Here is an 18,415-nt window from a genome sequence, read left to right on the forward strand (position 1 = left end):
CCCCTGACACCAGCCACTCCCCACCCGTCACTTTCCCCTGCCACCATAGAAAGTGCAAAACCTGAGCCCACACCTCCCCCCTCAACTCTGACAAGGCCCCAAATGATCCTTCCACATCCCACAGAAACTTAGCTTTACTTCCACAAATGTCATCCACTGTGTCTGTTCCACCTGATGTGGTCAGCTTTACACCAGGGAGAAAGGTCACTAACTTGCGGATTATTTCAGAGAACATCTCTCGGATACCCGCACCAACCAACCCCACGGCCCCATGGCTGAACACTTTAACTCCCTCTCCCACTCCACCAAGAACAAGCTGGTCATTCTCCTGTTCATTTCCAATGAATAAATACAAAATAACTGAGTCTGAATTTGGGATGATATTAACAGGGTTTATTTCGATCTAAGCAGGAACAGAGTATTTTGACATAACAGGTGGAGAGATTCACTTCCGGAAAAAGCAGCTCGAGTGATATAAGCTCTCACAAAACCGAGTTTGGTCAATACAGCATAAAACAGATATAGTCTTGAGTGAAATAAATAAAGAAACTATCTTAGCCCCAGAACAAGATAGGGTGTATTAAATATGAACAAAGACACAAGTATTTTAGAATATAATAGAAAAGTAATTTATTGTATATTGAAACGCAAACAGGCGCGAATTTGTGTCTCTACACTCTTCCTAGCTAAATTAAGAATTTTAGAAATGGCTTTGTTAAATTTCATGTATCACTCGTCGGTCCATTCCACGAATCTTGCTAGGTCCTTGTTAAGTTCTGAACCATCGTCTTCCTGATTCATAGTCATTGCTCGTTTCATGGTACAGCAAATTGTGAAGGTGTGTACTGTACGCCAATGTCTTAGACAAAAATTTAAAGCAATCACAGTTCCAAACATTTACAAAATATCACTATGGATCTTCCTTGAGTCCAAAAAAGCAATGATTTCTCAAATTTGCTCAAATATCTGTTGTGAACGACATTGTCAAATAACTTGAGGTGCAAATGGCTCACATCAATCCGAATACAGTAACATTTCATGTGTTACCCCCCACAAAAAAATCAAGTAAAGTTTGTTGTCAAGAGTTGCTCTAAGCAAGTCTATGATGGATTCTTTTATCAAACAAAATCATTTCCAATGTTGCGAGGGCTCGTCTATCTTCTGTGCAATGATCTGAATTTTGTGTCTGACTGCAGATGAAACTGACTGATCTGGGTAAAAATACAGTTTGTGCCTTTCACATTGTTAATGTATATTGCTGACTTTAGTTGAATCAAGTGATGTTGTCCCAGGCATCGTCTGGCACCATTAATTGGGCCATTAATTTCCACTAGCCGGAGAGTCAGGTGGAGTTTATTGGTATCATTGAAACGAAGGCTTGGAATATTTCCGGTATGAATCATGTGAATTAGAGCCTCTAAGCGAGACAAAGTAGGAAAGATTAATTTCGAGTAGTGGAAGTTTTCACGACAGAGAGAGATCACTTCGCCCATCGCACCTGTGTCACGTGAAGACAGAGCCTTCCAGACAACACCCAATTTATAGCATGTTGTCCATAACCCTGCAGGTGATAGCACTGTAAACATTCGGGAACATTGTGTAGGGTTTAATCAATTATCAACGTAACTATGATCTCCAATGCTGTAAATCCTGGCTTATGGGGAAAAAGCAGGGGCAGAACTGTATCAACATTCAAACAGTTGGTACAGCCCGGAGGAACTAATAGGCCCATTTCTAAACGTTGTTTCTCAGGACATTTTGACTATTCTTGACTTATCATCATTGTAAACTGATATGTTGAAAACACAGACATGTTCCCCAGAAATGCTGACAGCAACACACCTTTATTCAGCCAAAATCAGCAACACGAATTAAGAAAGTTTTTTTTTAAAAAAAACGTTCTTTTAACTGATTATTGACAACACGGATTTCACAAAGTGCAAAGTGCAGAGGGGAAGGGTGGAGGGGTGGGGCTGGGCGACGTTCACTGTTCCCTGATGTCTGGTTGCTTTTGTGAGCAACAGGTGAATCTGCGAACCAGATTCAGGATGGTACTGCAGGTATTTCAGGAGATACTGTGTACACGGCATTCTCCCATAAATCAGCAATGACATGAACATTTATTTTTTATGGTGTTTGAAGCCAACTAAAATCGAACAATATAGTGGCACAACTTGCTTTCATTTCTTTGAACTCGTATCAAGGGACGCTCTCTGTGGACCTGGGGTGGAAGGAGGATCTTTAACAACAGATGTGAGGGAACAGAATCACCGTTGGAAATCCAGATAGACTGGAACGTTTTTCACTGGAGGGTGAGAATTCGGGGGGTGACCTCATATAAGTTTATAAAGCCATAAGTGGAAAGATGAATGGCTTTAATTGGCATTATTCATACCAGAAATGTTCAAAGCTTTCGTTTCAAAAATATCACATATCAATAAACTCCACCTGATAGTCTGGCTGGCGATGTGGAAATTAATGGTCTAATTAATGGTGCCAGATGATGCATGGGACAACATCACTTTATCAACTAAAGTCAGAAATATAAATTAACAATGTGAAAGGCAGAGACTGTGCTTTTACACAGATGAGCCAGTTTCATCTGCAGACAGACACAACTTAAAATTCAAACCATTGCACAGAAGATAGACGAGCCCTCACAACATAGGAAAATATTTTGTTTGATAAAAGAATCCATCGTAGACTTCCTCATAGCAATTCGTGTCAACAAACTTGCTTGTTTTTTTTTTGTGTGGAGTAACACACGAAATGTCACTTTAATCCGATTGATGTGAACCATTTGCACTTCAAAAGTTATTTGAAAACGTCCTTCACAACAGATACACGAGTAAATTTTAGAAATCATTGATCAAAGGGGGCAATCTTTTCTGGATTCAAGGAAGATCCATATTTTGTGAATGTTTGGAGCTGGGATTGTTTTCAATTTTTGACTAAGACATTGGCGTTTTTCAACAATAGGGAACATGTTTTTACATTGAGAGGAGAAAAACTTTAAAAAAACATATCAGAGACAACGTTTTACACAGAGAATGGTTTGTGTGTGGGATGATTTTATGGTGGATACTTAAACCTTTAGAAGACATTTGGATAAGTAAATGAATATCAAATGTTTGGAAGGATATGGGCCAAGTACACACAGGTTGGATTAGTTTAGTTTGGGACAATGACTGGCATGGACTGGTTGGACCGAAGTGTCTGTAACCATGCTGTATCACTCCATGACTCTATGACTATTTATCAATTTTTCTCAATATTAAACAATCTGTAGTGATCCTCCAATGAACTGTTGATGTTTAGGTTGTGTCTAAGACTCTGCGAACATTTCCTTCAATGAGAAGAAGGACTAGTTCCCCTAGTTGCACAACTGAAAAATAAACATTCCTCCAGCATTGTTGCTGAGTAGAGTTGTTTCTGCTGAGGCAGTAGTTATGGTTTGCAGTTGGCTTTCCACCAACTGGTCAACAGTGAGACAAAATATCTTTGATCCACTGCAGAATCTCCACCTGCTTCCAGTAAGTGAAACTGGGAACTCAAGGACCTTTTCTGCAGTCAGCTTAATTGCTGCCAACTGTTGTATCTGGCCGATTAAAGGGAAAATGAATCGTCTAAGGTAAAGTCCTACCAAACAAACTATGTTTTCCCATTTAATCACCATGGACACATTTCACTTGACATTTCTTCTTTAAAAAGGAAAGTCACTGAATACAGTATTCACTGTATGACTATCAGAAAACAGGACATTGACGTTCTGGCTCGTTCAGCCTGTTTATTGAGTATCTTTAAAGCTCCGGAACATGAAGTTAATGGATCCAAATTCCCACATTGCAGTAACATTTGTTATCATCTCAAAGTAAATTAACAAACTTGAATTGGTTCAAAGTCACATCACTTTGTTTAGAAAGATCTTGACAGAACCGTTTCCCACAAGTTATCAGAATGATTGTGTCGACAATTTTTCTAAATTTGTTACTGACTTTCTTATCATGTGAGCGTTTTTGTTCAAGTCTCTCTTTGTTACTGTCTCAACGTTAGTCTCCCGCAGGAACGTAAAAGACACAGCCATCATTTCGTCAACAGAAATGCTCAAGCTTTATTTGTTTTCTTTGTAAAGGTGTCCAGTCGGATGTTGTTTTGACTCAGCCAGAGGCAGAGTCCGGCCGTCCCGCAAGCAGCCTGAAACTGACCCGTAAAACCAGCGGGTTCAATCTTGGCAGCGACTGGATGCACTGGGTCCGACAGGTTCCCGGGCAGGGTCTGGAGTGGCTTGTTAGCTACTATAGCTCATCCAACAGTTACTATGCACCAGCGATTAAGGATCGATTTACTTCAAACAACATTTTAGCGTTGGACATGGGGAGCCTGAAGATCGAAGACACCGCCATCGCTTACTGTGCAAGAAAGTGTGTCACAGTGTTGTGCATAGCGGCATCCTCATACAAAAACCACTGACAAGGATTTATATCAAGTTGGTGATTTCTACCGTGGCAGGAGCGAGAAATAATGTGAGATGCAACTTAACTGCAATCCAGTCGTGCTAGTTTTTACAAATGTATAATTTTTTCTACCTTCTTAGTGTTGATTGTCAAGTTAAATGCAGACCAAACCTGTAAAAGTATTCCAAGCTTTCAAAATACAATGAATAGTAAAAGCTGAAATAATGTCCTGAATAAGTTTTAGAGGAGTCTGAATCACTGCTTACCAGGAAGTGATGAAATTATCTGCATTTTCCAGTTACAGTCTGTCATAGTATTTGACACAATGTGTCTCACAGTGATATAGCTCTTGATTACTGGGGCCAAGGGACCATGGTGACAGTGACTTCAGTTAAGAACGTTGAACTTTCTTCGTGACTTTTTAAAAACTTTATATTCATGTGACTAATTTCTGAATGAAATGAAACTCAGATTCTGTGCTGAGTTTGGTTTGGTTCGGATTGATTTTTGTTCAGACTGATTATAGACTTCAGTTAAGGCTCAGCAGGTAGTTAAAATGGTGATGATGGAGTCGTTTGCGCAGTGTATCTCTTGTTTTTTGATCAGATGGGCATTTTGTGTGGCTGGGTTACTTGAAACACCTAATGTCTCTTAATCAGTCAGCTATAAATAATGTTTAATGTCAGTGACACCCTGACTATGAGTTTTATTATCAACAACAAACGCTAAGAATTGAAAGATGTTCAAGATATTACCAAACATGATTAAAATATGCTAAAATATCATTATTCATTTCTTGAATATATGTTTTTACCATGATTATACTTTCTCATTTATTCTGTTTATTTTGTTAATGACAAGCAGGTTAGAAACTGTCATAAAATTTTCTTGCGGTGCTATATTTAATTCTGATGATGAGATTCTGAGTTTGTTTTACTTGATTCTGTTGAATTGAGTTGACTGGATTTTGGCTTTGTTTTAGCTGATTTGGTTGAACTGAGTTGATTGGATTTTGGCTTTGTTTTAGCTGATTTGGTTGAACTGAGTTGATTGGATTTTGGCTTTGATTTTACTTGGTTTTGTTGAATTGTGTTTATTGGTTTTTGAAATTGTTTTATTTGATTCTGTTGAATTGAATTGGTTGGATTCTGATTATGTTTCATTTAAATCTGTTGTTTTGTGTTGATGGGATTCTGATTTTATTTTCCTTGATTCTGTTGAATTGAGTTGATTGGATTCTTATTCAGTTTGTGAAATTGATCTGCGTTTTCATGCTTTCTGTAATTGGTGTTTTCTTTCTGGTGAGGAGATTTTCTCTCTGGATTACTTTTCATTACCAATATTTATCAAGTTCTTTTGTTTTTTATGAATCATTTCTGCATTTGTTAAACTCATATGACATTTTTCTCTGCTTGATTGAAAACATTACATCCGTTTGTAACGTTCTGAAAACCAACTTAATATAGAAACCCGGAATTGTGAGAAATGAAAAAAAACGAGTTTTTAATGTATTGCCTTTTAAAAACAAATCTCAGTTCTAATTGTAAACTAACTGAATTTTATTTTGAGTAGCCTCATTCAAAATAAAATTTTGGATTAAAATCTGAAACTGCAGTATTGATCAGATTACGTAACTGAAACTAACTTAAAATTTTAATGTGGTAATATTCGTCCATTCAGTAATTTTGTTTTGACCATGAAGTGATTAATCAATATAAGCCTTCAACCACTCTACTGTGCGCTGCACAAGATTGTCATGATCAAGAAGAGTGTGCAGGTTGGAAATAAATTGAACTGTTGCCGGAAACGTTGCAGCATTAAGTGTTAGGTCCCCTCACAAACAAGGCTGCTGTTATGACTTGTTATTTCTATTCAATTTAATCATTAGTTTGCTTGATTCTGAGCAACAGTGTTAGACTTCAATTTGTTTTTTTTGTGAGGTTACATCATGTTCTTGGTTCTGTTGAAAATGATTGCAAAGCTAGTTCTGCTGCAATCACACCATGCTGTAATTTGCTGATCGTTGATCTGTTGAGGAGGGACTGTGCTTGGGTAACATTAAATGTGTTATATTTGGGAAACCGTTTCTGGTTTCTACATTGTTTTTGCAATGTTAACATGCTTGGTGACAATGAACCACTCCAGGTTCCTCATTCAATGCAATCAGCATGCGAGTTGAAATTTCATAAAGCCTATTATTTAGTGAAAGGCAAATCGCAAAGGTTTTAGTAATGAATGGAAAACAGATGCCTTCACGGGCAATTTTTCCTTAAAAGAAATAATTAAGGATTAATCTAATCCATGCTTTACAATCCAAATTCAGAACTCAACTATCTAGTTCAATCACAAGGTCTGTCTTTAAACAGTTTACAAAGTCATAGAGAAATATAAATAGAATTTCAAAAGTATTATGTTCTAATAGTTCTTCCGCTTGAGCAAAAATGGCATGACAGTGTATTAATTGATCACGAAACACCTGTTAATTCCGCTGTACTCTACATACATAATTTTTCTGGCTGGAAAAGATAATTGGCAAAGACCATTTGGAAATTCTGCTCAATTCTATGAAGAACAGATCGGTTTCACTGCTTTGATCAGTTTCACAAGTAACTTGAGTTAATTCATTGTTATGTCCCTGATTAAACTGGATTTGCAGGATAAAAATAAAACATTAACTGAATTATTTAATCTGCACAGTGCTTTAGGTGTTCCCAATCTGTGCATTTTAAATAAATAGTTACATTTTACTGACGAGTAAAATATCAACTGACGAGTCATTTTTTCGCAAACAACTGCTATCGTGAATTATGTGACCAAGGCCAAATTGTGAATTAATTAAAATAATTCACTCATAAACTCGCAGGGCATCATGGTGGTTCAATGGTTGGCATTGTAGCCTCACAGCGCCAGGGTCCAAAATTCGACTCCACCCTTGGGTGACTGCCTGTGTGGAGTTTGCACATTCTCCCTGTGTCTGCGTGGGTTTCCTTTCGGCGCTCTGGTTTCCTACCACAGTCCAAAAGATGTGCAGGTCAGGTGATTGTGCAATTTAGCACAGCCATAGTGTTCAGGGATGTGTCGGTTAGGTTGCATTAGTCAGGGGTAAATATAAGTTAGGAGCAATGGGTCTGGGAAGACAACTTACTGTTAAGAGGGTCAGTGTGGAATTGTTGGGCCAAATGACCTGTTTCCATACTGTAGGAACTCTAATCTTAAAACCATGGGAGTACTTGCTGCAAACACAGAAAATTCATTTTACATCGATGTGTTCAGACGTATGCAGAGTTCACAAATTTGTAGAAGACATGAACTAGAGGATAACAGAGCACTTGTTTATTCAAACACTGAAAATAGAGTTAAATTTATTTTAATTAATATACTTGACCGATTTATTGCAGTGTAGCGATCAGAAAGAATCTGCTCACATTAGTTAAATGTGACAATCATTTAGATTAGATTTCCTGCGGTATGTATCGGGCCATTTGGCCCAAAAGGTCCACACAGGCCCTCTGAAGAGTTACCCACCCAGACCCATTCCCCTTCCCAATATTTACTCTTGACTAAAGCACCTAACACTATGGACAATATAGCATGACCAGTTCACCTGAATCACACATCTTTGGTTTGTGGGAGGAAACACACACAGACATAGGGGAGAATGTATGAACTCCACGCAGACAGTCGCCCATGGCTGGAACCGAGCCTGGGTACACGGATCTGTGACGCAGCTGTGCTCTCCACGAAGCCACCGCGCTGCCCACATTTACTTAAACATCCGTTAAAGCGAGCAACTCCAGACAGAAACATGTTTTCAATTCATACATTTTTAAAACATTTTCATACATTAAAAGCAGCTAACAAGAAAATGAACTTGCACTAATTTCTTCAACAAAAATGCATTTCCACACTGGAATGCAGTATTAACTTTATGTAGTGCATGCAAAATCTCCACAGTTCAAGAAATGTTTTAAGAATATGTAAAAATAATTTGTAGAATAATCCATTTCCTCTGAGACTGTGCTTTAATTGGCGATAGGTCCCACCTCAATTTTGTTAATTACAATGACTTATGAAGTTTAAACACAGTGGTTATCTACGTTCATTGTGAACACATTCGTGTTCACATTAATCCTCTGGTTATCTCCTCTGATGAATGTTCAATTACAGTGAATATATTTGACGTGAGGAATTGAGCAATGTATCCTCTAGGATCAAGATTGTTGTACAGTTTGTTTCAGTGCTATCTCCGACTAACTTGTCAACAGTCCTGACCATTTGTAAATTGTCCAGTTCGGATACCTGAATCTCAGACAGTTTAATTTCATCTCGCGCTTCAAAACCACTTTTGCCAGAAATGCAATATTCGATTAGGTGCCACAGAATTGAGAGCCCTGACTAAGTTGTACCAATCAGAATGAAAGTTTCAGGAACAAAAGCCAGATAGCAAGAGATTTGAAATTGGTTGTTGGCAACAAGAGGTATTTGATTGAGCGAGGCAGAGGGAAATATGCTGCATATTTTCTTTGTGCCTCAGTTGTGCAGGACATGTTTAGTGGCACAATGTAGAATCAGAAATTATTTGGCATCTTATTATTTGAAAACCTATAATCAGCTTTTAATGTCACTGGCAACAGTCATAATACATTTCAAAACATTTTAATCTATTTCAAACCAAGTAGACCATCTGGTGAAGCAACATTCAGAAGGGAAAGAGGAAGGGAGTTCTAGAGTGAAATCCAGTGACAGTGAATTGATGGCAATGCAATTCCTCGATTTCTTCCTCTGTAGTTCCCATAGAGTTTGAACAATTCGGAGCTGCTGTCAAAATATTCGTGGAAAAATGTTGAAATGTTACTTTTATTGTACAAACGTTCTGGAACAATTCTTGGTTGTTGGAAGGTGTTAATGAATAACATTGTTTATGTACTGTCAAACAGGTGGCTGTGTACTTCGTAGTAGTGTCGAGCACATTGTGTTCAGGCCTCTTGTGATATTGTAGTAGGGAGCCTGACTCTGCCAGGTGGCCTGTGTTCACTTCCAACCCGTTAGAGAGGTATGTAACACCATCTCTTATCAGGTTACTTCAATGCAAGAAAGCAGATTGAGATGTTTGGGTGTTTGTTGAAATTCCACTCACAGAGGCCAGTGAAATCTATTCAATCGCTGTCCTGACTTGCGTCTCTTGATATTAAACAGAATTTTGGTGGTTAGCAGCTTTTTCCAGATAAATATTTGTCCACAAGCTTTGGGGCATCGCTAGCTGGGGTTAATGGAGTAAGTGCTCAAAGAAATCCCAACTTTTGACTTGCTGTTCTAACAGTATCATTTATAACTAATCCAGAATGAATAATTTTCGAAACATATTTAATGAGATTATGCTTAGGCTGTTTTACTTTATATTAAACCAGTGCCGTGGCTAAATTTGATTGTTGAATACGGTGGGGGTTCCGCTGAATCCAACACTTGTAGCAGATGGTGATAGCTTTTCAGTTGGTCTTCAATTGCTATCTCAGAACATCCAGTACCTCTGCTAAGAATCATTTTCCAACCGGAGTCAAGCCAACGTAATCACTATTTATCTCAACAGGCACGAGATCTTGTACCAAAAACATGAAAACAATTTGCTGAAGAGAGAGTCTCTGGATGCGAAAGGGTAACCTGCTTTCTCTCCACAGGAGCTGCTAGATCTGCTGAGGTTCTTCAGAAATTTCTGTCTTTATTTTGGTTTTCTAGCATTTAAAGTTTGTTGTTTCATTGAAAAATGTTCTGTTCCATGAAATACGTTCTTCAGACAAACGATGTATTTGAACAAATTGTGAATGTCCAGAGATATTAAATATCAGAGAATCATTGAATTTGAGCGCCCTGATCTCGAGTTGTAGTTTCACAAGAAACTATTATTCACAAGGAACAACACACTCCAGAGAGCAGTGGCTGCGGTAATTGGGTGTAAGTTATTTTGATCACTCAAATAAAGAATGGAAATGATCCCGTTCCAAATAGTGAACAGAAGTTTTTATTTAAAGCATGTGTGAAACAATTAATTTGTTAAAATATGTTAACTAATAGCGTTCACCGCCAGTGCTAGCTTAATGGATGACACAATGATAGGAAGGGAGGAGCAAGAAGAGGGCACCCAGCCCCTCGAGCTGTTCCACCATTTACTTAGATCACGATGCATCTGTGAGCTAAATTCACAGCTCTCCCTTTGGCTAAAACTCTTTAACACCTTTGATTAACAAGCAAAAACTATCCCAGATTTACTGATTCGACTGCCCATAACAAAGGATAAAAATAAATGACTGCAGATGCTGAAAACCAGATTTTGGATTAGTGGTGCTGGAAGAGCACAGCAGTTCAGGCAGCATCCGAGGAGCAGCAACAAAGGGAGACACCATTTCTGAAAGACATTTCTGTGAGTATTTTAAGTGACACAATGAGCCTGGAATTAATTGCTCATGAAAGACAATTTCCGATTGAAACATCCGAATGATCATATTCCATTAATTTAACACTATACTTCCCTGGAATAAAGAAATATAATATGTGATTGCCTTGCTAAAAATGAGGGAAGCTTCATTCCTATTATATGATTAAGAAATAGCTCTGTTCATTCAGTGAAGACACAGTCAATGACACAGAAGGAAACCATGGCATCTTGTGGAGACACACAAGTGCCTCAAATAATTTTCAATTCTTCTAGTGTTTATTTGAATCTCTAGACAGGTGTGGAAGTGTCAGACTTTTTATATCGCCTTGGGAAACCAGTTGTCATCAGCCTATTTGAATTGCTGAAGTTTGTGTGGTATTAGCACATTCACAGCTCTGTTAGGAAATGAGTCCCATGGCTGTGATCGATGAAGAGTAAAGGAGCAGGGATATAGTTGAGAGTCAAGTTGAAGTCTGATTTGGATGAAAGCTTTCATTTGAAGCATTTACATACATGTGCGCCCTTATCCTCAAAGATCACAGTTTTGGAACATGCTGCCGAAGGGACATGTCAGCATGCGAAATGGAAGCTGAAGAGGGCACCTCAGCCTCTCTAGAATACTATTCCATTCTTGGGATCATCATAAATCTTGTTGCTCATCAATTTTCCCAACACACCGATAACATTGAACCTGATTGTTTATTGTTAAACAAAAGAATGATGAACCTTTGAAATTCACTGCCACAGAGATTGATTGATTGAGGTCAAAACATTAAATGATTTCAAGAAGGAGATAGGTTCCTTCAATCCTTAAAAAAAATGCTACGGATATGTGGGAGAAAGTCAGGGTACAATATTGGTTGAAAGCCATGAAATCATTGAATGGAGCATCATTTGTACATTGGCGCATAACGCCGAAATGGGTGGTATAATTGGCAGTGAAAGTTATCTAAATGTACAATGAGATCTTGATCAGCTGGGCCAATGGGTTGAAGAGTGGCAGATGGAAATTAACTTAAGTGAATACGAGAAGATAAATCAGGTCACAACTTACAGAGGTAATGGTAGGGCACTGGATAGTGATGTTAAACACAGGGCCCTGTGGGTTCAGACTCATAGATTCTTGAAAGCGTTGTCTCAAGTAGCTAGTATGTTGAAGGTGTTTGGCACATGTACCTTCATTGGTCAGAGAACTGAGTGCAAGAGTTAGGGCTTCATGTTGGAACTGTCCAAAACATTGGAATGAACTGCCAGAGGAAGTGGTAAATGCAGAGATAGGTACAACATTTAGAAGACATTTAAACAGCTACAGGAACTGGATAGGTCTGGATGGATATGGGCCAACGGCAGGCAAGTGAAATTAGTTTAATTTGGGAACTCTGGTCAGCATGGATGAGCTGGATTAAAGGAACTGTTTCTGTGCTATATGACTTTATGACTCACTGACTTTATGGTGGAGTAGGCCAACGTTCAAGGTGGTGAGCAAGTGCGGGGCTAAATTGGGAATGTGGGAGAGTTTGGGCTGGTAGGCTGTGTGGTGTTGGCTGGCTACTGGGTAAGCTTGCATGAACCCTGTCTGGCAAGGTGGCATCAAGGTAAATGGTAATGGTCACAGGATAATTTGGTCGATTGTGCTTGGTAGATCAGGGGTAGTTTGAGCTGAAATGCAGGAGGTCTGTCTTTGCCAGGCTGGTTTGTGGAGAGATCAGCAGGGTGCCAGGCTTGTTAGTGTAGAGGTGGGCAGAGTCCCACAATGGTTCAGGGGTGGAAGGTCACTGTAATGAAGTGACAGGTGGACGTGATGTCAAAATGCAAAGCTCGGAGTCTGGCAAAATGGTAGGTGGTAAAGCACAGATGTGAAAGGAGCTAGGATGCAATGTGCACAGGTTGACTTGGGTAAGATGAGAGGTCTGTGACCAAGGGCTGAGGTCATGTCTCGGGTAGTGGGCTTCTGTCAGACGTTGTGAATATTACGGTGCCAGGTCCAGTCAGGTCCAGATTCACCATGGACCAGGTGCAGGGTGGCAGGAGGGGAATGAGTGAAAGGAATTGAGATCATATGTCCATCTTGAATATAGAAGATAGAACATTGCACTGCAGTGCAGGCCCTTCAGCCGTCCTGGTGGAACCAATCTGAAGCCTACCTATTCTACACTATTCCATTTTTATTCATATGTTTATGCAATGACATTTTAAATGCCCTTAAAGTTGGCGAGTGTACTATTGTTGCAAGCAGTGCGTTCTATGCCCCTACTACCCTCTGAGTAACGAAACAACCTCTAACTATCAGCCCTTTCCTGAAACAGAAATCTCAAACATAAACAGCCTCAAGACCCTTATCCTTTCCTCATAAAAACTTATGACCATACCAAGCAACATCCTGGTAAACCTCCTCTGAACTCTTCCAAAGCTTCCACATTCTCCCTATAAGGTGATGACCAGAACAATACACGATACTCCAAGTGCGGCCACACCAGAGTTTGTACAGCTGTAGACTAACCTCGTGGTTCTGAAACTCAGTCCCTTTTTCGATGAAAGCCAACACAAAGTGTGCCTTCTTAACAACCCTATCAACCTGACTCGCAACTTTTAGGGATCTATGTACATGGACACTGAGATCTCTCTACTCATCCATTCTACCAAAATGGATTGCCTTGGATGTGTTTCTTGTGATAGGGATTGTGTGTTCCGGGCATGAATGGGTGCGTAGCAGGGTAGGATTTGTCAATGTGAGTGGAAATTTAGGTCTAAACAGAGAGTAAGTGCAGTGGTTAGTCCGAGAGATGAGGTTAGGTGGTGAACTGCGTGTTAGTTTGATAGTTATTAATGTTAAAGATTACTTGTTCATTTCTCAAATCATATTTACGTAAATACTCAGCTGTAACAGTCCAAAGTCTCTGAACTTTAATGGTCCTCTATCTTTCAGAGGCCTTGAAATTCAGTTACTTGTGAATAAGAAGTTTCAATTTCCCGATAATTGGCATGAGGTCAGCTGCGACAGCAATCCTCCCAGTCACCCAGTGCTCAGTTCCTGTCTGTGCTGCTGCTGTAGTGACCTTCCTCCCAGACAGAACATTCTGCCTTGCATTGATAAGTGAGGAAGGCTCACTGGACCTGATTCACTCTGATTTGTCTCTGGAGGTACTGACAGCTGTTGGGTATTTCCAACAATTTCTGTTTTGTTTCTGATTCCCAGCAGCACGGTACCTATTGGGGCGGCACGCTGGTTCCATGGTTAGCATTGCTGCCTCACAGTATTAGGGACTCCGGTTCGATTCCAGCCTCGGGTGATGGTCTGTGTGGAGTTTTCACTTTCTCCCCATGTCTGTGTGGGTTTCCTCCCAGAGTCCAAAGATGGGCAAGCTGGAGTGAATTGGTTATGTTGAGTTCAGGGATTGGGAGGTTAATTGCATGAGTCAGGGTTAAATGTAGTGTAATAGGGTAGGGGAATAGGTTAATTTTCAGAGGGTGGGTGTGGACTTGTTGGGCCAAATGGCCTGTTTGCACACACTCTAGAATTTCGATGAATCTGCATTTCCTTGGTTTGTATTTTGTGAAATGTCTCTGCTCTTCACTTGCAATCCAGTGAAATTGTCAGTTGGTGAGATCTTCAAATAGTTACCGGGGTGGGATCAGGATGTTCTTCTTCCTAAACTATATGGTAATGGTCAACGCAGAAGGCATGTTTCTGAAGAGGGAACAAATGATCATGATCAGCAACTGGTATAAAACAAAACAAATTCCAATTATGCTGTAGACCTCAGCGGGAGCATACTGGCAAACGTTTACAGCTGAGGATACATTTGAGTAACTGATAATGTCAAATTAACAGAAACTAACATGCTCAATTGGTCATTCTATTGTAGAGACACCGTCACCCCCCACGCTTTATGGCCTGGTCTCCTCCTGTCAGGACCACAAAATCAGTTCTGTGATCTTTGGTTGTTTCGCGATGGACTGTTCCCCTGACGTCACCAAGGTAACCTGGAAAAAAGGTGGGGAACTATTCACGACTGGACTGAAGACTTACCCATCAGTGAGAAACAAGAAGGGAACCTACACCCTGAGCAGCCAGTTAACCCAGCCCGAGTCAGTGGTAGATTGCCCCAGCAAAACCTAATGTGAGGTTCAACACAGCGGGTCACACAAGAGCAAATAAATGCCATGTCCAGGTAAGTGTTGTGGGAACTGAGATAAACAGAGCATCTGTGATTAACACGAATAAGGCATTACTTATAACCGTTTTCACAGAATCACCTTATACAGCATAGGAATAAGGCCCTTTGGTCCATCCTTTCCACGCCACCTAACTATTCCAGTCTCATGTGCCAGCACTTGATTCATTGCCTTCTCTGACTTGCCTTGGCAAGGATGCATCTAAATTCTTCATACTTATTATGAGGGGCTCAGTCTGTACACGAATTATAGGCACTGAGCTCCAGACTCACACCACTCTTTGTTTGATTTTGTTTTCTCCTGAGATCCACCCTAAACCTCCTGGCCTTACCTTCACCCTGTGCTCCTGAGGCATTGATCTCTCCATCAAGGGGAAAGGTTTCATACAGTTTAACCTGTCTATGCCTAAAATAATTCCAGACATCATGATAATCTTCTCCCTAATTCTCCTCTGCTCCAAGGAAAACCCCCGTCTTTGTAATCTAGTTTCATAACTAAAACTCTCCAAACCAGGCAAGATCCTGGCACATCTCATCAATGCTGCCTTCAATATAATCACATTCATAGAGTCATAGAGATGTACAGCATGGAAATAGATCCTTCGGTCCAACCTGTCCATGCCGACCAGATCTCCAACCCAATCTAGTCCCACCTGCCAGCACCCAGCCCATATCCCTCCAAACCCTTCCTATTCATATACCCATCCAAATGCCTCTTAAAAGTTGCAATTGTACCAGCCTCCACCACTTCCTCTAGCAGATCATTCCATACATGTACTGCCCTCTGTGTGAAAAAGTTGCCCGTTAGGTCTCTTTTATATCTTTCCCCTCTCACCCTATCCCTATGCCCTCTAGTTCTGGACTCCCCGACCCCAGGCAAAATACTTTGCCTATTTACCCTATCCAGGCCCCTCATAATTTTATAAACCTCTATAAGGTTACCCCTCAGCCTCCGACGCGCCAGGGCAAACAACACCAGCCTGTTCAGACTCTCCCTATAGCTCAAATCCTCCAACCCTGGCAACACTGTGTAAATCTTTTCTGAATCCTTTCAAGTTTCACCACATCTTTCCGATAGGAAGAAGACCAGAATTGCACGCAATATTCCAACAGTGGCCCAACCAATGTCCTGTACAGCTGCAACATGACCTCCCAACTCCTGTACTCAATACTCTGACTAAAAAAGGAAAGCATACCAAAACGCCGTCTTCACTATCCTATCTATCTGCAACTCCATTTTCAAGGAGCTGTGAACCTGCACTCCAAGTTCTCTTTGTTCAGCAATACTCCCTAGGACCTGAACATTAAGTGTATAAGTCCTGCTAAGATTTGCTTTCCCAAAATGCAGCACCTCGCATTTGTCTGAATTAATCTCCATCTGCCATTATTCAGCCCATTAGCCCATCTGGTCCAGATCCTGTTGTAATCTGAGGTAACCCTCTTCGCTGTCCACTACTCCTCCAATTTTGGTGTCATCTGCAAAGTTACTTACTGTATCTCTTATGCTCGCATCCAAATCATTTATGTAAATGCCAAAAAGTAGAGGACCCAGCACTGTACTTGTTCGCTACCTTAGATTTTCTTGTAAACATTGTCACTGAAACAGCACAATTCACCAGAACAGCAAACAGCACCCAATGTATAACACTGTAAGCCCTTCGGTAACATGCACACAACGCTTCAGTATGGCCTAACCTGTGTTTTATGAAGTTCCAGTATCATCTCCCTACTCTTCATTGTCAATGTCTCGGCTAATAAAAGCAAATACCTTCTTCACCTTCTTAGCCTCTTTGTCCAGACGACACAGTACTACAGGGTATCGGTGGGTATGTATACCAAAGATTCTTAGTCCTTTCCAGGCTTCTACCATTCAAAACGTAATATCTCGCAGTTTCTTCTGCCGAATTACATCACATTACACTTATCCAGAATGATTTCCATTTGCAGCTTCTCTTCACATATAACCAATCCTTGTCTATCCTTCTGCAATCTAAAGCTGTTATGCTCATGACTTACCAACATGGCAATTTTCCTTCCAATTGTGAGTTTACTGGTTAACCCTCCTACATTCGAGGCTCAATCATTGGTATATAAGAGAACCAGCAAGAAAATCAACACCAGTCCCTTCAGAACACCACGAGGCATTGATTTCCAGTCATGCATACACCCAATGACCATTATCCCCTGCTCCCACCACTCAGACAGTTCTGGATCCAATCTGTCAAATTAACTCGGATCCCATTGACTATGATTATTGCTATCATCCGGACATCGAATTATCTCTCTGAAAATTACCATCAAATTGTTAAGACATGCTTTCCTGTCAATAAAACTATGCTGAAAATTGTTGATTGATCTTCCAAAGGAAGACCACTTCCGCTTCTCAAGAGTTCTAATAATTTCCCTACCGGAGACTAGCTTGACGGATGTGTGATAGCATTGTTTATCCCTTCCTTCATCCTGCATAACAGTGCAACGTTGGCTGATCTACACTCACTTGGCACAACTGCTGTGGCCAGACAGGAATTCTAAATTATTGCCAGCGACCCAACTATATTATCCTTTGCATCGCTCAACAGCTTGCGATACATTTCATCTGCCCTGGAAATATAACCGCTTTTCAACCAGAAGACAACACAGAACATCACATCATGTGTCCTAATTTCTGAAAGTACATCACAACACTCCTCCACAATTTCTGTCCCCACATTGTCCCTCTTACTAGCGAACACTGACACAACACATTCGTTTCGACCACAACCTAATCCTCCGGCTCCACACCAATAATAACACTTAATGGGCATTACTGTTTCCTGAATTGTTCTTTTATTATGAATGAGCCTGTAACTTTTAAAAATATTTTCCGTTATTTTGACTGTTATTATTTTCTCATGGTCCCTTTTGCTCTCCTAATACCTCTTTCTTTCAAACTCCCTCTTGCACGTTCTTTACTACATACTAGTTTCGATTGTTTTCAGATTTCAGTATAGACCGGAAGCCTCCCTTGTTTCTCTTTATCTCCCCCTCCATGCCCTTTGGTGTCCAGAGCCTACTTCATTCTTGGTCCCAGGCAGTGGCTTCCTGGGAAATCTCCTCCCTGTGCTTTTCTTATTTCTTTCTTAAATGTGTCACATTGCTCTGATTTAGATTTACCACTAAGTGCCAGCTTCCAGTCCACTCTGGTCAAATCACTACCTGATCTTATTAACATTGTGCTTCCCCCTTCAGAATGTTGGGCCAATTTCTATCCATTTTCAGAACAATCTGGAATCCAGCAGATTTATGATCATTGTCTGCAAAGTGCTTCACCATTGATGTTTTGCCCAATGGGTCGACTTCATTCCCTAAAGTTAAGT

The 18,415-nt window shown here is 40.3% G+C and overlaps 1 gene segment (V, D, J or C); it reads left to right on the forward strand.

Annotated features, from left to right (window-relative positions):
* Nucleotides 1-3,957: 3,957 nt before the first annotated feature.
* LOC122554659 lies at nt 3,958-15,029 on the forward strand. The segment is given in 4 exon segments: nt 3,958-4,006; nt 4,133-4,421; nt 4,793-4,853; nt 14,753-15,029. Coding segments are annotated over 4 exon segments (651 nt in total).
* Nucleotides 15,030-18,415: the final 3,386 nt, after the last annotated feature.

The sequence above is a fragment of the Chiloscyllium plagiosum genome, chromosome 11 (genome assembly GCF_004010195.1).
Source record: "Chiloscyllium plagiosum isolate BGI_BamShark_2017 chromosome 11, ASM401019v2, whole genome shotgun sequence".
NCBI lineage: Eukaryota > Metazoa > Chordata > Chondrichthyes > Orectolobiformes > Hemiscylliidae > Chiloscyllium > Chiloscyllium plagiosum.